Source organism: Rhinoraja longicauda, chromosome 6 (assembly GCF_053455715.1).
Source record: "Rhinoraja longicauda isolate Sanriku21f chromosome 6, sRhiLon1.1, whole genome shotgun sequence".
Classification (NCBI taxonomy): domain Eukaryota; kingdom Metazoa; phylum Chordata; class Chondrichthyes; order Rajiformes; family Arhynchobatidae; genus Rhinoraja; species Rhinoraja longicauda.
The window spans coordinates 10,039,649-10,061,295 of NC_135958.1; the positions used below are offsets into that span (position 1 = coordinate 10,039,649).

The 21,647-nt window shown below is 40.9% G+C and overlaps 1 protein-coding gene across 1 annotated transcript in view; it reads left to right on the forward strand.

The window, feature by feature from the left end:
* The window catches only part of vps35 (VPS35 retromer complex component), a 44,817-nt gene that overhangs the window by 11,369 nt on the left and 11,801 nt on the right, over positions 1-21,647 (forward strand). Inside the window, exons 3-15 of the mRNA XM_078400445.1 lie at positions 344-440; positions 4,900-5,023; positions 5,489-5,671; positions 8,544-8,757; positions 10,374-10,457; positions 12,137-12,246; positions 13,244-13,340; positions 14,971-15,119; positions 15,260-15,467; positions 16,378-16,533; positions 17,276-17,398; positions 19,281-19,460; positions 19,966-20,205. Coding sequence (XP_078256571.1) covers positions 344-440; positions 4,900-5,023; positions 5,489-5,671; positions 8,544-8,757; positions 10,374-10,457; positions 12,137-12,246; positions 13,244-13,340; positions 14,971-15,119; positions 15,260-15,467; positions 16,378-16,533; positions 17,276-17,398; positions 19,281-19,460; positions 19,966-20,205 — 1,965 coding nt within the window. The remainder of the gene's footprint in view (positions 1-343; positions 441-4,899; positions 5,024-5,488; positions 5,672-8,543; positions 8,758-10,373; positions 10,458-12,136; positions 12,247-13,243; positions 13,341-14,970; positions 15,120-15,259; positions 15,468-16,377; positions 16,534-17,275; positions 17,399-19,280; positions 19,461-19,965; positions 20,206-21,647) is intronic.

Consider the following 21,647-nt stretch of genomic DNA (forward strand, 5'->3'; position numbering starts at 1 on the left):
AATAAACCTTGATTGTTGTGGGGATTTCCAGAGATATTGTTTAGTGGATAATGGTAAAATTAGGACTGCTTCTAATTGGAAAACGCACTTCTGAATTTTTGTCAATAGTGGTATTGGTTGGGTTTATGTTTGTGTCCAAACGTTATTGGTTATTGCGCAGTTTTAAGTTTGCATAGCCAAAGCAATTTTATTAATAACTTCATGCTGAGTGTGCTGTGTTTATTATGGCTATGGCTAGGATATTGCCAGTTTATTTTGCATTAAGGTATAAAAATGATTTGCATTAAAAGCTTCCAGTTTATTAAGTAAAATCTCTAACAGTCAATTGTTTCTCCTAATTCAGGACAAGAATAAGTTGATGGATGCATTAAAACATGCTTCAAATATGCTCGGTGAACTGCGAACCTCCATGTTGTCACCAAAGAGTTATTATGAACTCTGTATCCTTAAGTCCTGGATTTATCTTTACATTGTGAGGAAAGTGGTTGGGGGAGGATAGAGAAACGCGATGGTTTATTTATTAGACCGGTCGATAAAATAATGAGCAAAGCTTTACCACAGGGAGGCACGGTTGTGCAGTGGTAGTTGCTGTCTTGCAGCGCCAGAGACCCGTTTCGATCCCGACTGCGGGTGCAGTCTTTATGGAGTTTGTACGTTCTCCCTCTGACTTTGTGGGTTTTCTCCGAGATCTTCGGTTTCCTCCCACCCTCCAAAGACTTATAGGTTTGTAGGTTAATTGGCTTGGTATGAATGTAAAACTGTTCCTCGTGTGCGTAGGATAGTGTTAATGTGCGGGGATTGCTGGTCGGTGCAGACTCAGTGGGCCGAAGGGCCTGTTTCCGCGCTATATCTCTAAACTAAATATTACCCCTTATGCAACCTTACCTGCATTTAAAACACACAGGTGCTCCTCAACTTATGATGGGGTTGCGTTCCGAGAAACCCATTGGAAACCGAAAATATCGTAAGTCGAAAATGCATTGAATACACGTGATCGCGTGACCGGAAGCGAGCTGCGGCTCGCTGCCGTTTGCACCATCGCAAAGTCGAAATATTGTAAGTCGAACCATCGTAAGTTGAGGAGCACCTGTACATTTATTAGCTGTAAAAGCCCTTTAGAATTGCCGGTGATCAAGAAATGTGTTCCGTGAAAGCAAAGTATTTATTTTTACTTTATCTGACTCTTTGTGACTTTCACGAAATGAACTCGTACTCGTATAAAATTCCCAAATGCATGAGAAAGAAATTATTTTACAATCCTCCATATTGATTCTTCCATCCCCTTCGCCTACCACGGCCTACATATAATCACATTCTTCCAAGAAAACAATGTTACATTCCGAGATATTATGTATTGTATCAGCTTCATTCTGCAGTTTTCAGTGGTCAGTACATTCAATGATTGTCTTAAGATTTAAGGTAGTTAAAAAATCAAAGGCATCACAAAAAGCTGGAGTAACTCAGCGGGTCAGGCAGCATCTCAGGAGAGAAGGAATGAGTGACGTTTCGGGTTGAGACCCTTCTTCAGACTGATCTCGGAGGAGGGGGCGGGACAAAGAAAGGATGTAGTTGGAGACAGGAAGACTGGGAGAACTGGAAAGAGGGAGGGGAAGAGAGGGACAGAGGTGCTATCTAAAGTTAGAGAAGTCATTGTTCATGGGTGTAAGCTGCCCATGCGAATTATGAGGTTCCTCCAATTTGTGTTGGGCCTCACTATGACACTGGAGGAGGCCAATGCAGAAAGGTCAGACTGGGAGTGGGAGGAGGAGTTGAGATACTGAGCCACCGGGAGATCAGGTTGGTTAAGGCGGACTGAGCGAAGGTGTTGAGCGAAACGTTCGCCGAGCTTGCATTTGGTCTCGCCATTGTAGAGAAGTTGACATCTGGAACAGCGGATACAATAGATGAGGTTGGAGGAGGTGCAGGTGAACCTCTGCCTCACCTGGAATGACTGTTTGGGTCCTTGGATGGAGTTGAGGGGGGAGGTAAAGGGACAGGTGTTGCATCTCCTGTGGTTGCTGGGGAAAATGCCTGGGGAGGGGGTGGTTTGGGTGGGAAGGGACGAATGGACCAGGGAGTTACGGAGGCAACGGTCTCTGCGGAAAGCAGAATGGGGAGGAGATGGGAAGATATGGCCAGTAGTGGGGTCCCATTGGAGGTGACAGAAATGTTGGAGGATAATTTGTTGTTTATGCTGGCTGATGGGGTGGAAGGTGAGAACGAGGGGGACTCTATCCTTGTTACGTATGGGGAGAGGGGGAGCAAGAGCGGAGCTGTGGGATATAGAGGCGGCCCGAGTGAGAGCCTCATCTATAATGGGAGAGGGGAAGCCCCATTTCCTAAAGAATGAGGACATCTCTGATGCCCTAGTTTGAAACACCTCATCCTGGGCGCAGATGCGGTGTTGACGGAGGAATTGGGAGTAGGGGATAGACTTTATGCAGGAGGCAGGGTGAGAAGAAGTGTAACCAAGACCTATATGAACTAGTTCAGTATGCTGGCAATATTATTCCAAGGCTGTAAATATATTCTACTTTGTGGGTTAATGACAATTGAATTGTCTCTTTCCACAGTCATTATGTGTGCCAGTCTGTGATCCTGTTGTCAAGTCAAGTCAAGTCAATTTTATTTGTATAGCACATTTAAAAACAACCCACATTGACCAAAGTGCTGTACATCTGATTAGGTACTAAGGAAAAAAATGAAACATACAGTAGCACACAAACATAACAGCACATACAAAACAGTTCACAGCGCCTCCTCAATGGGCCTCAAACGCTAGGGAGTAGAAATAGGTTTTGAGCTTGGACTTAAAGGAGTCGATGGAGGGGGCAGTTCTGATGGGGAGAGGGATGCTGTTCCACAGTCTAGGAGCTGCAACCGCAAAAGCGCGGTCACCCCTGAGCTTAAGCCTAGACCGCGGGATAGTGAGTAGCCCCAAGTCGGCCGACCTGAGGGACCTGGAGTTAGAGAGGTGGGTTAGAAGATTTTTGATGTGGGGGGGGAATGTTTATTTAGGGCTTTATATGTGAATAGGAGTAGCTTGAAGTTGATTCTGTGCCGTACAGGGTGCCAGTGGAGAGAGGCCAGAATCGGCGTGATGTGGTCCCTTTTACGGGTACCTGTCAGGAGTCTCGCTGCGGCGTTTTGGACCAGTTGCAGGCGGGACAGGGATGATTGGCTGATCCCAGTGTATAGAGAGTTGCAGTAGTCTAGGCGGGAGGAAATGAAAGCGTGAATGATTTTTTCAGTGTCGTCGAATTGGAGGAAAGGTTTGATTTTAGCTATGGTACGAAGTTGGAAGAAGCTGGCTTTTACCACAGCGTTGACTTGCTTGTCAAACTTTAATGCAGAGTCAAATATCACGCCGAGGTTTTTGACATGCGGTTTGACTAGGCAGGATAGGCTTCCAAGACAGCCTGTTATCGATTTGATGGAGTCGGGGGGGCCGAATAGGATGACCTCAGACTTGCTCTCGTTTAATTGGAGGAAGTTCTGTGCCATCCAACATTTTATGTCCTCAAGGCAGTGTAAGAGGCTGTTTAAATTTGACTGGTTGTTGGGTTTCAGGGGGAGGTAAAGCTGAGTCAAGTCAAGTCAATTTTATTTGTATAGCACATTTAAAAACAACCCACGTTGACCAAAGTGCTGTACATCTGATTAGGTACTAAGGAAAAAAAATGAAACATACAGTAGCACGCAAACAGTTCACAGCGCCTCCTCAATGAGCCTCGAACGCTAGGGAGTAGAAATAGGTTTTGAGCCTGGACTTAAAGGAATCGATGGAGGGGGCAGTTCTGATGGGGAGAGAGATGCTGTTCCACAGTCTAGGAGCTGCAACCGCAAAAGCGCGGTTACCCCTGAGCTTAAGCCTAGACTGCGGGATAGTGAGTAGCCCCAAGTCGGCCGACCTGAGGGACCTGGAGTTAGAGAGGGGGGTTAGAAGATTTTTGATGTAGGGGGGGGAATGTCCATTTAGGGCTTTATACGTGAATAGGAGGAGCTTGAAGTTGATTCTGTACCGTACAGGGAGCCAGTGGAGAGAGGCCAGAATCGGGGTGATGTGGTCCCTTTTACGGGTACCCGTCAGGAGTCTCGCTGCGGCGTTTTGGACCAGTTGCAGGCGGGACAGGGAAGATTGGCTGATCCCAGTGTATAGGGAGTTGCAGTAGTCTAGGCGGGAGGAAATGAAAGCGTGAATGATTTTTTCAGTGTCGTCGAATTGGAGGAAAGGTTTGATTTTAGCTATGGTTCGAAGTTGGAAGAAACTGGCTTTTACCACAGCGTTGACTTGCTTATCAAATTTTAATGCAGAGTCAAATATCATGCCGAGGTTTTTGACATGCGGTTTGACTAGGCAGGATAGACTTCCAAGACTGCCTGTTATCGATTTGATGGAGTCGGGGTCGGGGGGGGGGGGGGGGGGGGGGGGGGGCGAATAGGATGACCTCAGACTTGCTCTCATTTAATTGGAGGAAGTTCTGTGCCATCCAACATTTTATGTCCTCAAGGCAGTGTAAGAGGCTGTTTAAATTTGACTGGTTGTTGGGTTTCAGGGGGAGATAAAGCTGAGTGTCATCGGCATAGCAGTGGAAAGAAATGCCGTGCCTTTGAATGATTTGGCCAAGGGGAGCATGTATAGAGAGAAAAGAATGGGGCCTAGGATGGAACCTTGTGGAACTCCGCAGGAGAGGCTAGCTGGAGCAGAGGAATAACTGCCTATGTTGATGGCGAAACTCCTATCTTTGAGTTGTGTTTATACATCTGTTTTTAACCATTGACCATGGTTCAGTATCTGACTGGCTTATGAAGTTAAATACAGTAGATAAAAAATGTTCAGTTTTCCTATGCTTTTTCTGGAAAGTTTTGAATGTACAATGACCCTTAATTCAAGACTAGACATGGCAATTTCAGATGAATTGCATTATTTGGAAGTTTACCTGACTGATGAATTTGCCAAAGGGAGGAAGGTGGCTGACCTATATGAACTCGTTCAGTATGCTGGCAATATTATTCCAAGGCTGTAAGTATATTCTACTTTGTAGGTTAATGACAATTGAATTGCCTCTTTCCACGCTCATTATGTGTGCCAGTCTGTGATCCTGTTGTGTTTATGCATCTGTTTTTAACCATTGACCATGGTTCAGTATCTGACTGGCTTATGAATTTAAATACAAATCTGTACTTAACTGAAGTGCCCTTACTTTCTCTAAAATATTATTAATTGCTCTTCCTGCTGCTAAATTACTACCCGGTAATGTGGAATGAAATTTTCTACAAGTTTATTATAGCACCTGTAAGTTAGATGTACTGCTCCATTTTGATATTTATTTGAAGCACTAAACTAAATCAGTTAATCTTTTCTTAAAGGAGCTCTTAAGGTAATGAAACTTTGCAACAATACGTGGAAATAATTTTCGAAGTACCACATCAAATTAGATTTTCAGCCATGCTGAGTATGTGTGTTTTTGTTTTGTAACATGTTCAGCTACTTGCTCATCACTGTTGGAGTTGTCTACATCAAGTCATTTTCACAGTCCAGGAAGGATATTCTTAAGGATCTGGTAGAAATGTGCCGTGGCGTACAACATCCATTACGAGGGCTCTTCTTAAGGAACTACTTGCTTCAGTGTACCAGAAATATTTTGCCTGATGAAGGGGAAGAGACAGAGTAAGTATACTTGTGTTTAAACCAGTGATTCATTACAAAACTGTGAAGTGCTCTTTGTCTTGTATTTGCAAGGGAATTGAAGCAACCACAATGCATCGATAATATATACTAGGTTGTTTTTCCTAAAATATGTTGTATTATTTGCAGTGGACTCATGGATTGCTCTTCAGTCCTTTGTCCTTATTCAGATGTGAGCATGGATGGTGAGTGCATGCTGATCACCACAGATGTACTGTGGTTCGAGTGCAGTTGTCCTCAGAGTGTGGGCCAGGTGAGAGGCGAGAGACTGCACTTGCTGGAATCTGGACCAAAAATAAACTTGTGGCTCTCTCCCTCTGCACTCCTGCTACAAGATTTTGGCCCATAATGTTGATCATCCCTTTTCCTCCACAGATGCTGCATTCAGCAGTGCGTTTATCCAGCAGTTTTTTTAAAAAAAAATGATTTTGGTGAGTTAGGGAAAAATTGTGTTGAATTGATAGGAATAACATCACCTCTGAATTGTCTTCAAAGTAAAAGAGAACTGCTAAATTTCAAGACTTGATCTAGTTTGAAGAGTTTTGAAAAGTGCCACAGAGATGCGGATTTTCTGGTGACCATCATCCAAAATTGAATGGATTCTGGATCTTGTGGACTGGAGGGTAACAAAATGACCTTGCTCTTTAAGAAAGAGGGGAGAGGGAAAATTGAGGATTGCTAACAGTTAGCTGGACATTAGTAATAGGAAAACTGCAGAAATCTATCAATGAAGACACCTAGAAAAGAATAATGGGATTACCAAGTCAGCATAGATTTAGGAATAGGAAATTATGTTCGACTAATCTATCAAAGTCCTGAGAATATGTATTTAGTAGATGGGATTGGTGGATCTGATATTTGTATTTTGATAAGGCTTTCAGTAAAGTCTTGCGTAGAATGTTGGTTAGTGCGGCATGGTGGCGCAGCGGTAGAGTTGCGGCCTTCCAATTACAGCTCCTGAGACCCGGGTTCGATCCAGGCTGCGGGTGCCTGTCTGTACGGAGTTCGCACATTCTCCCTGCGACCTGCATGGGTTTTATCTGAGAACTTCAGTGCCCACCCACACTCCAAAAACGTACAGCATATAAAAATTGTCCTGAGTGTAGGATAGTGTTAATGGATGGGGATTTGCTGGTCGGTGTGGACTCGGTGGCTGAAGGGCCTGTTTCTTGGGCTGTATCTCTCAACTCAACAAAACATTAGATTACATGGAACTGGGGATCAGAAAATGCTGGAGTAACTCAGCAGGTCAGGCAGCATCTAGGAGAGAAGGAATGAGTGATGTTTCGGGTCGATACCCTTCTTCAGACGGAACTGGGGATAATATACTAGTGGGGACTGAGTTGAATCACAGAAGGAAAACATAAATTGTGAATAAATGGGTTCTTGTCAGTTAACAGAGACCATGACTAGTGAGGCCTGCAGAACCTAGTTTGGGCCTAACTGTTCATAATCTATTTGGCTGAGTGTAATATTTCCAAGCTGGCTCTGGATGACCTGTTCCTGCTATTTAAGTTCTAATAACAATCTTGCTCATTCTCCCATCATGTTTCTAGCACTGAAAGCTGGTTACTTATACAAAGGTAGAATCCTGACATGTTTTCCCTTTCCATACCCAGGTTTCCTGGCTTTTATTACACAGCTGAAATTGTTGCTGTTGCTGGTGAGAATTGGGGATAGGACGTTTCTCATCTATATTGACTAATTACTCACTGGTTGTCAACCTTGGCTGACCTTCACTTTGTATCAGGAGGACGTTAATTCGAAAAGCCTTCCTCTTGAGAGTTGAGGATGTAATTTGAGCTGAAATCTCAAGGCAGCATTGCTGTCTTTAGATTGAATAGTTGTATCAGGGGGATTTAAGATGCATGGTAGTAATTATCATAGGGGCAGCTATCTCTGAAAACATTTCTTGTCGTTCATTTTACTGCCATTTTGAATGCTGCAGCACAAGCCTCAAGTGTAACAGTGGCATGGTATAAATTATCTTTGTTTTCCTTAACTTAAATTCGTAAATATGTTGTAGAGAGGCTGTGGTGCAGTGTCTAGAAAAATAGATAACTTGGAAAGGATGAAAATAGCAATGTTATTATCACGTTAGGTTAGCAAGTGACTTGGTCTTGCTAGGTTGCATCCTAAATAATGGAGGCCAAGATAGATATGAGAATCCTCTAACAGATTTTTATCAGTTGACAAATTGGAGTGATGTGGCAGGGCTGGACGATGTTTGTCTGGAACTGGAGTCTGATATGTTTGCTAACTATGGGCAGACTGTAATGTTGGAATAAATTGATCAAGACAAAATTATTTGTTGAGTGCCAGCGTTTTTATGATGAGCAATTTTATTATATGCTGATGAACCTGGTTACTATTTTGAAGTACAGGGGTGTTGATGAAGATATGTTAGGCAAAATTGGAAATATGATCTTTTAGCTAAATCACTTGCATTGCTAGTTAAAAATTGGGACTTGCCCACCTTCCCTTGTACACCACCAGTCACAGCCTGCCACACTGAAAGATACTTTCATTCATTATTCTCTCCAATTAACCAATATTCAATCTGTATTAGTTACCTCCAATTCTGTGTGATCTAATATTATTGCTGGACCTCCTCAATTATGTAGAACTTGATCAAAAAAACATCCAAAAATCCAAACACAAATGTGCAATAGTTCCCTCTTACACTACTGAAAAATAACTGATTTTTTGATAATCACTGCAAATTGTTACAAAGTAATAGAATTGTTATAAGATGTACTTTTTCTGATGTTTTGGAATTTTATTTCACGGATAATCCAAAAGATAGTCGTCTTAATTACATCTGAGCTTTCAACTTTGTGCTTTTGAATTGCAGAGAAGTTGTAACTGGAGACATCAATGATTCTATGGACTTTGTGCTACTGAACTTTGCAGAAATGAACAAACTCTGGGTGCGAATGCAGCACCAGGGTCATAGCAGAGACCGCGAAAAACGTGAACGAGAACGTCAGGAACTAAGAATCCTTGTTGGTACAAATCTAGTCCGACTTAGTCAGCTGGAAGGCGTCAATGTGGAGCGGTACAAACAGGTACACGTTCTACCTCTTATATTCTAAATATAATTAATTTTCTCGATATCTGGTGACCAATTCACCAAGATTGCACAGTTTATTAATATAATATAGAATTAAGTGCTGTTATATAGGGTTTTTACTTGGAATTGAAGTTTCCATCTGAATTTGCAGAATCCTATGTGGTTTCACTGGAATTTAGAAGAATGAGAGAGGATCTTATAGTAAATTAAATTCCAAAAAACTGCAGATGGTCAAACTCAAAGACAAGTTAAATTCGCTTACTGGCAGTACTTGCATATCACAGACATTCCCATTTCTACATATTCCTCCCACACATCTTGTCGTACTGGGAACCAACTCTATCCCATTTCCGATGAAGGGTCACAAACTTGAGACACTGACTGTTTATCTTTCCACAGTTGCTGCTTGACCTACGTTTTTCTACCAATAACATTGATGCACAGTGGCTGCAATGTGTGTATAAAATGCACTACATTTAATCGTCCATATAGCTCGGAGAGCACCTCCCAAACTCATTACCTCCACCACCAAGAAAGATGAGGGCTACATGCACTGTGGCAATATCATGCACAGCATACTTCCTTTCAAGTTACATGCACTCCTGAGGTGTAAATGTATTGCTAATATATATCTTCATCGTTTGCTGGATCCAAGTTGTGGATCTGCCCCCTCAACAGCATTGTGGAAGTATTGTCACCACATGGACTGCAGCAAGGAGGGTCACCATATGGTCTCATGTATTTCAAGATGAGCAATAAATGCAGCAATGCCCAAACCTGAAAAAAATATGTTTCTGTCAAGCCTGACAGAAATATTATCTATGCGTTGTACAACATGGATGAAGGCCCTTCAGCCCAACTTGTCCATGCCGATCAAGATGCCCCATCTAATGTCCCATTTGATGGTGTTTAGCCCATATTCATCTAGTTTCTTATCCATGTACTTGTCCTGGTGTCTTTTAAATGTTGCCGAATGCTTGAGAATATTCCTCTGTTTTAAGATTTTTGGGGGTATTACTGCAACCATACTGGATTTGCTTTCAGCCTCTAGATAAGCATTCATACTGTGTGCTGTTTAAATGCAGAAAGCACTGAGGCATTCTAAATAGAATACATTTGAATTTGAAAGATGAACATTTGAGATTTGAATCCTATGTAGAATCCTCGGTTATAAAAGGAAATGATTTACTGGAACAGTGGGAATTTGTTTTTGGAAGATAATTATCTGGTAGCTTATCACATCCCTAAAGCACTCTGCAGTGCTTATGTAGCAAGGATCACTTTAGAGTGCAGTGACCTCAATAAGTAATGGTGTAGCTATTTTGCCATTTGTGAGATTCTACAAATAAATGTATTAAATATTTGTCTTTTGGGTAATAAAGAGTGAGAGGAATATTATTTCAGCACTGAAACCAATACTAAATCTGACTTATTAGATCAGGTAGATTGTGTTTCTGTTTAAACTTCCATCTGCCTCTGGTCACACTGTGCTTCCTTTGGACTCTGGAATGTCAGGCTATGTTATGATTTTAAATACTTGGCTCAAATCTACAATCGTCGAGTTGAAAATGCTTTGAACTGACTAACTAATTGTTATTTATTTTTTTCCAGATTGTGTTGACAGGAATATTAGAACAAGTTGTAAACTGCAGGGATGGTTTGGCTCAGGAGTATCTCATGGAATGTATTATTCAGGTAGAGTTTTGTTTAATTTTGCATTTTTATTCAAATGTGCTGCAACTTAATAAAAGCAGTTTAAGAAACTGTTTAGTGTCTCAGATTTGCAGATGTGCTGCAAGATGGTGGCAGACAACAGGTTGTGCAGGGTGTAATTTAGAGGCAGAATAATGACTTGCTCTTTTAATGCAACAGTTTAATTATGTCGTTTGTGTTGGTCAATGGGGTTGGGAGCAAATGCAAAGAAACGGTCGAATACAGTAAGTGGCGGCACTGTGCAGCAGCTGCGGCTCGCCTGCAGTCCGTTTGTCTTTTGTGTTTTTTGTTGTTTTTTTACTTAATTGTAGTGTTTGGATGTGATGTAGTGTTTTTTTGTGGTTGTGTACTCTGTGTGGGGGGGGAACTATAAAAATTGTCTTTTCCGTATAGAGACGCAACCTTTTTTCTGGATGCTGTCTCCGTTCATGCTGCGGCCTACCATCAGCCAAACACCTGGAGCTGGCGGCCTCCAGCTGGGACCACCTGGGGCTCTGGTTTGCAGAGCCCGCGGACCGGACTTAACATCTGTGGAGCTGGCTGCCTTCGGAGGCTGTGGTGGCGCTGCGAGTGCGGCTGCGACTCGCCTTCGGAGGCTTCGGCCGCGTGGACTTCGGAAGCTTGCAGGTCCCTGGGTGGGGGCCGACCTCGGGAGTTCCGGCAGCGTCTTCGCCCGCTGCAAATCACGGGGCTTAGGTCGGCCCGCTGCGGACCTTTCACCGTCCGGCGCAGCCTGGAATAGGCCGCGAGATTTTCTTCGCCCGGCAGGGGCTTCAATGTCGGGAGACCCGACCGCCCCGACGTGGCAATTTCAACAGCCTGACTGCGGGAGAAGACGGCAGGGAACAGAAAGACATTCTGGCCTTCTATCACAGTGAGGAGGAGACTGGAGGAGACTCATTGTGATTTTTTTGTTTTTGTTTTATGTTGGTTTTGTGATTGTGTGTTATTGCTTTATTTTTATTGCTTCTTATTGTTGGACTGTGGGTAACGGAATTTCTTCCAAAAACATGTTTTTGGATGACAATAGAAGGCTATTCTGATTCTGAAGCAGGAAAGAACTTTTTGCAAATCTGTTAAAAGGGACAATTATTAAAATGTATTGATTGTCTCCAAAGCAATGTACAAAGAATCCAAATGAGAAATTTCCTACCAGAAGTAGGAAGGTGAAATAACCAAAACATGGCTTAATAAAGACCTAGAGTGCTAATTAAATATTGTAGGTAATAATGTATCAAAAGCATCAGACGATACAGAGAATCTGGTAACAGAAGAGGAACATAACCTATTTATGTTTACCATTTTAATTTGAGTTAATTGAAATAAAAGTCAAGGACTGAACAGAATACTGTTGCCCATCTAACAGTGGAAACAGGATCTCCCATAAGTGGCCCCATTTAATCTGAAAAGTGGCCTGGCACTGAGTTCCAGTCATTTGGACATGAGATGCTGATCCTGCACGGATTAAGCTGTGATTGTTTTTTTTTTGTATACAAGCTAAGCATCCTCTGAACTATCTAAGCCCCTTTAGTGTTTTGAGCAGAGATCAATGATTTCTCAGCAATACTACCCTCACTATTTACATAACTTCTAATGAGTCTTCACATGCATTTTGTGAAGTGAACCCTTATGTTTAAGAAACTTGATTTTTTTTTTTGCAGGTATTTCCTGATGAGTTTCACCTGCAGACGCTGAACCCATTCCTTCGTTCTTGTGCTGAGCTCCACCAAAGTGTGAATGTTAAAAACATTATCATTGCATTAATTGACAGGTAAGGTTGCCCAAGTGAATTGGAACCCAGAAAGTTTTTTCAATTACTATTTTATTAAGTTAAAAAGTGTATATTTCAGGCCAATATTTACTACTCAATCAAACTCAGCTTAAAACTAGGTTATCGGGTTATTTTTCTTTCATCGGAACTCATTTGTGAAATTGGCACCTCTGTTTAGCTGCTGCTAAAATCTTCTGAATCATATTTCATGCAAGATCCACGTCAGAGATAAAGTCTAGGAGAGAATATGCAATATTGAGAGAATGCTGCTTTGTCATCTGGGTTGTCTTTGAGGCTGGCTGTAAAAGATGTCACACTTGAGGAGCGGAAGAGTTTTGTGCTTATAAAGAATGGATCGACTGGGCTTATATTCACTGGAATTTAGGATGAGAGGGGATCTTATATAGAAACATAAAATTCTTAAGGGATTGGACAGGCTAGATGCAGGAAAATGTTCTTGATTTTGGGGGAGTCCAGAACCAGGGGTCACAGTTTAAGAATAAGGCGTAGGCCATTTAAGACTGAGACGAGGAAAAACATTTTCACCCAGAGAGTTGTGAATCTGGAATTCTCTGCTACAGAAGGCAGTGGAGGCCAATTCACTGGATGTTTTCAAGAGAGAGTCAGATATAATTCTTCGGGCTAACAGAATCAAGGGATATGGGGAAAAAGCAGGACCGGGGTACTGATTTTGAATGATCAGCCATGATCATATTTAATGGCGGTGCTGGCTCGATGGACCAAATGGCCTGCTCCTGCACCTTTTTTCTCTGCTTCTATGTTAAGTCTGTACTTTCTCTTCGCAAAATATTGTGATTTTTACTACATTGCAATTAATAGGAACATGCTATAAACTAATTGGCTTTTGAGATTCCAAGATTACTACAGGGACTGTTCTTCAGTGGTCATATAAACCTTAAATTATTTTGCAATGTCCTGACGTTGAGAAAAATGTAATGCTTGCGCTTATAATTTTAAATCATTTTGCAAATTTTAGGTTGGCTTTGTTTGCACATCGTGAAGATGGTCCTGGGATTCCTGCTGATATAAAGTTGTTTGACATATTTTCTCAACAAGTAGCCACAGTAATCCAGGTAAGGTTGAAGACTGCTCTTATTAGAATAGCCTAGTCCTTGGATCCTTATTTGGTTACTTCAGTTATTCATGATTGTAAGAAACTTATAATTTTACCATTTTTTAATTTGATTAAACCCACTAATGCTAACTTGGATCAAACCTTGTGTATGTGCACTTCTGTGGTCGATAAATTGACACTGCTAGAATATCAGTCATTCCAACCAGCATTTAAGTTCAGTTTAGAGATACAGCACAAAAACAGGCCCTTCGGCCCATCAAGTCCGCACCCACCAGCGATCCCCGCACATTAACACTATCCTACGCACACTAGGAACAATTTATACCAAGCCAATTAACCTACAAACCTGTACGTAGTTGGAGGGTGGGAGGAAACCGAAGATCTTGGAGAAAACCCATGTAGGTCACGGGGAAAACATACAAACTCTGCACTCATAGTCAGGATCAAACCCATGTCTCTGGCGCTGTAAGGCAGTAGCTCTACCGCTACGCCACCGTGCCATAATTTCTATAATACTTTTTGCGGATGGATAAGTTCTTATGCCGCAACCAAATACATCTTTGCGTTCACTACTTGTAGCAATCCATCAATTGCCTGCAGTTAGTTGAATCCCATGCACCCTTGAACACATGTTTTTTCCTCACAATCACTGCAAATCCACCACAATAACCAATGCTTGTTTGTACACAAAGATGCACACAATTCAATAAATGTGTGTGAAGTGACTGGAAAAGCACAGTCATGTAGTGAAATAGTTCTTGATTTATACATTGGCAATTTACTTTTAAAGAAATACATCTATTACATTGTTCAGTGTAAATTCACCCCATAATTAACTATGACTACAGAGTGAAACTTGAAATTCTGTGTTTCTGAAGCAGAGAAAGGTTAAGAAACCTCATGGAAATTTAGTAAATATTACTTTTGGCTGGGTAGTTGAGAAATCTTCAATTCACCAACACAAGACATTTACACGTTTGCTTCAAATTTTGTGTTTATGAGATTTGTTCAATCTCGTCATTGTTCTCCCCTTTCTAGCACATGAATTGCGACCCTCAATCCCTCTGCTAACATTTCATTTCGTGATCTTCCAACACTTTCTTTCTTGACCCCTCACAATCTTGTTTCACCAATGGTGGATGTGCATCTTCTAGACTCAATGCAAATTCTCTCCCTGGATCTCTGCTTCTGTCTCATTTAGAACTTAGCTCTGTCACCAGCTCAAATATCATTTCCTTTTGTGTTGATGTCAATTTTTGAATCCTTTCTTATAAAGTACATGGAAATGTTTACACTTTGTGTATGTTTTTGCTGAGGTGTGGATAACTTTCCCTTTTGGGATTATTTACAAAATGAGTCATGAATGTGTCATGAATGAGAAAGTGGCTTATTTTTGAAGTAAAGCTACAAAGATATAAGATTTGTTTTGAAATGCACTTTTAAAATACTGGCATAGAATTATAAACTTTACAACTATTTTGTTGTAAATATTTTACTTGGAGAATATAAGTAACCGGTATCACATTACCATATTGATCTTACTTTGACATTGTTCCATTTACTAAAAAGTAATCTTTAGAGTTACTTGTCTAAAAAACAATGTTCTGTGACTTTGTTTATATTTTCAGTCAAGACAGGATATGCCATCTGAGGATGTGGTGTCTTTACAAGTGTCTCTTATCAACTTGGCCATGAAGTGTTATCCAGAAAGGGTGGACTATGTTGATAAGGTTCTTGAAACCACTGTGGATATTTTCAACAAACTTAATCTTGAACAGTATGTATTTTTATGTGCTTGTAGCAGAATTGATCATTGAGATTCTGTTACATTGTCAGAACCAACAATCTATCTTTAAACAATATTAGGTGTTGAAAACCATGATTGAATTTTCCATTTCCTTTCCTCTCTGCAAATAGTATTGCCACGAGCAGTGCAGTTTCGAAAGAGTTAACACGGCTTCTGAAGATTCCCATCGACACCTACAACAATATACTTACTGTCCTGAAGTTGAAACACTTCCATCCTTTGTTCGAATACTTTGACTATGAATCACGCAAAAATATGAGCTGTTACATACTGAGCAATGCTCTTGAGTACAACAAAGAAATAAATGGTCAGGAACAGGTAAAATCATTTTATTTTATCTTTAATGGGGAAAAATCTATTCAAACAATTGATTGTAATAGCAATTGGATGTAATGTAAAATATTACTAATTTTTGAAATGCATTCTGAATCTTTAAAGGTATTGATATTTTGTGCTGCTTTAAAAGTTTATCATAATTCAGTTTCTGACATTAGTGTTTTGCTGTGAAAAATATTTTGTAGGTATGGTTAGTTGATAAATCTAGACTTGGGGACTGTTTAAACTTTTTTGGAATTAAAGTTGAAATGTTAGCAAATCTATATTTTGGAAGAAAAATTATATTTTGGCTTTGGTGCTTTTTGTGGTTTCCATGAAAATTCCTACTACAAAGTTCTAACCTTACAAAGCCTCTATAACATTTTTGTTTTACTTGTGGTGGGGATGGTGTGGAAGAGTTCACATTTTGTTGACTTCTTGTCAACTTAAAGATTTGTTCTGATCATCTTCTGTATTGAGCTAACTTTCCATAAGGTGTCCTTAGTCAATATAAGGATATCCTTATCTTTAAGGATATCAGACCCACACCACCCTGGCCATGCTCTTATTTCACTCCTGTAATTGGAATAAAGGTACAGGAGCCTGAAAATTAATGTTCGGTAACAGCTTCTTCCCAACAACCATCAGGCTATTGAACACTGCGAACCCCAACTAAACGCTGAACAACAAACTGTCTTAGTTGCACTACGGACTGGAGGGCATTGTATTTATCTTTGAACTATATTGTTTTTATTTATTGAACTACTTTTTGTTTATTATGGTATCAAATGAACATGTTTGTAAACCTGTTCATTCTGTTTTGGGGCATGACAATAAAACACTCTTGACTCCTCCGATCCTTACCGCCAGCGAGGATTGTAAAATGCTATCTTCGTGTTTTCTTTATAAATAGGTGGATGCAATACTGAACCTGGTATCGACATTGATTCAAGATCAGCCCGATCAGCCGGCAGAAGATCCTGACCCAGAGGATTTTGGTGAAGAACAAAGTCTTGTTGGTAGATTCATCCACTTACTTCAATCTGAGGATCCTGACCAGCAGTATCTTGTAAGTTAACTTGTCGTTTTCAAACAAAAAGACCAATGCTGAGCTACACCCGGTTCATTTCTAGGATACCTCATTGTCTTTCTTTACTTTTTAAAATAACTTCCCAGTTTTGGTTTTCTTAAAGAATTCTCTTTGATCTCTTTGTATCTGAATTTAGTACTCTTGATTACTTGAAGTGAGGTGTATGCGTTTTGCAAAAATCCCTGCTCTGTGCTTAATGAGGCGGCAAAGAAATTCACTGATTACAAATGAATGATCAAGTTAACTGATGTCAATGACTAGAGGACATCCCTGTCCCCTCTCAAATGCTTCAAATGTTCACTAACACGTGGCTGAACTTCCTAGAGCAGTGCTTGCACAGGATGATAACTTCTCATGTTCTAGTGAAAATACGAACTCTGCTTCTCTATCATTTACCTGCGTCAATGTTATAACTGGCAATGGGTGGGGTGGGAGTGCAGAAGCCTTTTATTCTTTATCACTAGAAAAGGTTCTGTCCAAAGTTAAGTTAATTCTCTATTTCCAATATCATCAGTGCCTCAAATATACTAGAAATATACTGTAAGAGTTAAGAATCCATCTTAACCTAAATGTATTTCATAATAATTTCTATGATTGCACAAAGTACTATGCATACATATCTGTTTTGCTGCTGCAAGTAAGAATTTCATTGTTCCATTTTGGGACATATGACAATAAAACACTCTTAACTCTTGATTTCACTTAATCTCTCTTCCATCAGATTTTAAACAGTGCCAGAAAACACTTTGGTGCTGGTGGAAATCAACGCATACGTTTCACTTTACCACCATTGGTTTTTGCTGCCTATCAACTGGCATTCTGCTATAAAGAGAATTCAAAAGTGGTAAGGTGCAGTCTTTTAACATGTATACAACTTTAATCTGAGCAAAGAAAGTGAATAGTTTGGTGTGCTGCTTCGATTACTCTGATTTTTTTAGTTTCAGAGCAGCTGGTCCAGATGTGTACAATAAACAGACCTTATCTCAGTTTATTTTTAGCCCTGTATAATTCCAGTGGGATTGGTGCTGAGGCTCCAACTCATCACTGTCTGTAGCTATGATTTAGGTGAGGGAATGCAAAGTATTCAAGTCTGCTGATAATACAAAGCTAGGTGGCAGTGTGGAATGTGAAGAGAAGAGACTTTTGGGAGATGTAAACTGGCGGGGTGAGTGTGCAAGGGCAGGGCAGATGGAATGTAATCTGCAAAACTGAGGGCGTCCTCTTTGGAAGAGAAAAACAGAAAGCAGAATAGTTTAAAAGGCTAAGACTGAATGATTTGGGTTTTAAAGATGTACACAAATTAAATTAATCTATTGAAATCTTTGTGTATTAACCTCTTCTCCTATATGTATCGTGTGTCCTTGAAGCTCACTGCGTGAAGATGAATGACTGTATGTAGTGATATTTTGAGGAATTAGGACGCTGCACAGGGTAGTAATAATTTTAACCTGTCCTGGTGCTGAAGTCTTTCAGTGGACCACAAAGTCTGCAGTCCTGTGGTGTTAATCCTTTGACAATAGCATGTGAAGTGCTCCGGGGTCCTGATCCTTGTTTCAGTTATTTTTACTAGAATGATGCCTGGGTTAGAAACATGGAAAATAGATGCAGGAGTAGGCCATTCGGCCCTTCGATATTATCATGGCTGATCATCCAAAATCAGTACCCCGTTCCGGCTTTTTCCCCATACCCCTTGATTCCCTTAGCCCTAAGAGCTAAATCTAATTCTCTCTTGAAAACATCCAGTGAATTGGCCTTCACTGCCTTCTGTGCAGAGAATTCCACAGATTCACAACTCTCTGCGTGAAAAAGTTTTTCCTCATCTCAGTCCTAAATGGCCTACCCCATATTCTTAAACTGACCCCTGGTTCTGGACTCCCCCAACATCGGAACATTTTTCCTGCATCTACCCTGTCCATTACTCTCTGAATTTTATGTGTTTCTATAAAACCCCCCTCTCGTCTTTCTAAATTCCAGCGAATACAAGCCCAGTCGACCCATTTTTTCATCATATGTCAGTCCCGCCATCCCGGGAATTAACCTGGTGAACCTACTCTGCACTCCCCCAATAGCAAGAATGTCCTCTTAGGGAGCATTAGTTACTAGGAGAGGTTGAATAGACATGGATTGTTTTCTTTGGAATGCTCTAGAGACAAGATAGAAGTGTATAACATTCAGAGCCATAGATAGGGTGGACGGTCAGAACATTTTCTCCCAGAATGGGAAAATTAATTACTCGAGGGCATAAGAGGTAGGAGGTAAGAGGGGGAAAAGTTTAAGAGATGTGTGGAGCAATTTTTTTAAGAGGGTGATGAGAGGCTGGAACATTCTGCTGTGGGTAATGGTTGAGGCAGATACACAGTGGGGTTTAAGAGCCTTTTTGAAAGGCACATGATATGTGAGACTTTTTGATATGCAGGGAATAGAGGGATATGGATTAAGTTTAGGCAGATAAGATTTGGTTCTTGGCATCATGTTTGGCACAGACATTGTGGGCCAAAGAGCCTGTTCTTGTGCTTTACTGTTTCATTTTGACCATTTCAGTTGACGTTTTAAAGTATGATTATGCATGTTTTGTTTTAATCTAGTAAAATTAAAGGGTGGCTTTTATATAATCATAACTGGAGTAAAAATGCAATGCAAACATCATTTGTAAAATGACTGGTTCCAAACTTTGAATAGAAGGCATGATTCCTCAAATAAACTTATTTTCTGGTTATCTTTGCCAGGATGAAAAGTGGGAAAAGAAGTGCCAGAAGATATTTTCTTTTGCCCATCAGACCATCAGTGCCCTGATCAAAGCGGAGCTTGCAGAGTTACCGCTGCGCCTGTTTCTGCAGGGGGCACTTGCAGCCGGCGACATTGGATTTGAGAATCATGAAACTGTGGCGTACGAGTTCATGTCACAGGTAAGGATTGGCAGGTTGTATATGTAAAACAATTTTTGAGTATAAAAATAAGTTAAGGGATAAGGCTTGAGTTTTGGAGGTGCCTATTTTAAAGCAAAATAACTATTTTGGCTCAGTCTGAAGAAGGGTCCCAAACTGAAATGTCACCTGTCCAATCCCTCCACAGATGCTGTCCGACCCACTTAGTTACTCCAGCATGTTTTTTTCTCAAAATTCCAACACCTGCAGTTCTTTCTGTTCTCCATTCTTTGTCCTTTATTGTTTCTAATGTTGATTTTAAAGCGCACATTAAAAATTTTAAGTGTCTCTAATACAACTCTGAGTGTCTTCCCCTACAGACTTAATCTATTTTGAATGAAATAGGATACTTGGTGTGGTCTGTTACCGAGATGCAGTAGATTGCAATACCATTAATGTGTAAGTTTATGGTAAAGCCCTGCATTCTGAATACGATGATATGCCAGTTTCAAAACCATTTACACACTTTTAAATTGTGCTTTTTCAGGCCTTCTCCTTGTATGAAGATGAAATCAGTGATTCCAAGGCCCAGCTGGCAGCAATCACATTGATAATTGGAACATTTGAGCGGATGAAGTGTTTTAGTGAAGAGAACCACGAGCCTCTGAGGACGCAGTGTGCACTGGCTGCCTCAAAGCTGCTTAAAAAGCCCGATCAGTGTCGTGCTGTCAGCATCTGTGCGCACTTATTTTGGTCTGGACGGAACACGGATAAGAATGGTGAAGAGGTAATAACGTGATATTAAACGTGTGACATTTTTACCAGTAGTTCTTTAAACTTAACAACTTGGATATTATGTTAATTGTTATGCTAATGTAGTTTCATAGTGTGTGGTACCTATATATTTAAATATATGGAGCTTTATTGAGTGCCCTATATATGAAATGTGTAGAAAGGAACTGCGGATGCTGGTTTATACTGAAGATAGATGCTGTGCTGCAGTAACTAGGTGGGTCAGGCAGCATCTCTGGACAAAAAGGATGGGTGACATTTCAGGTCGGAATGTCTCCCATCCTTTATCTCCAAAGATGCTGCCTGACCCGCTGAGTTACTCCAGCACTTTGTGCCTATCTGCCTTAAATATGAAGTTATATATGCAAACAGGAGTAAATATAGCCACCGAGTCTGCTCTACTGTGAAATAAAATCACTAATTTCTTCTACTTTACCATATATTACCATTGTCTCCAATTCTTCAGGAATCAAAGACCTCTTAGAATATCAGCTATACACACTCAAATGCCAGAGCTTACATACTCTGGTATTCTTTACTGAAAGGGATATGGAAACTGAGTGAAGACATTATTCCTACTGTGAACCTCTGCTCTGGTTCACATCCCCAGCCATGTGAGACCATCTCTCAGTGTCTAGCCCCTTATTGCCTTTGAAAATAAGAAACACTGCAGATGCTGGAAATCTGAACTAAAGTTGAAAATGCTGAAGATACACAGCAGAACTGGTTGCTTCTGTGGGAACAGGAACAGCCAGAGTTTCAGGTGGAAACCCCTTCAGCAGAGTAGAACAGTGGGTTAGGCATTCCTGAAACAGTAGTGGCAGCCTTCAACCGGAAACATTAGCTCTGTTGCTCTTCCGTGCCTGCTGAGTAATTCCAGCATTTTATGTTTGTATCTCTCGTCGCCCCTCATGTTTTGATCAGAAGCCCTCGCATTCCACTGAATTCAAGAAAATGCAAGTTGCTTCTACTCGATCTCTTCATTGGTCAACTCTTCTTTCATCCCAGGAATCGTTTGTGTGAACCTTGCGCTAACCTAAATGGCAAGAATAACCTCCTTGAACGCAGCAGCTTAACTGCCCACAATTTCCAACTGCTGTCTCACCAACGTTGTATACATTGGAACAATGTTGGCTTAATCTCGAGGAACAGAGGACCTAGGTTTAAGATGAAGGGGAAAAGACTTAATCTCGAGGAACAGAGGACCTAGGTTTAAGGTGGAAAAGATTTAATAGGAATCTGAGGGGTAACTTTTTCGCACAAAGGGTGGTGGGTGTATGGAACAAGTTACCAGAGGAGTTGAGACAGGGACTATCCCACCATTTAAGAAACAGTTAGACAGGTAGGTACATGGATAGGACAGGTTTGGAGGGATATGGACCAAACGTGGGCAGGTGGGACTAGTGTAGCTGGGACATGTTGGCCGGTGTGGGCAAG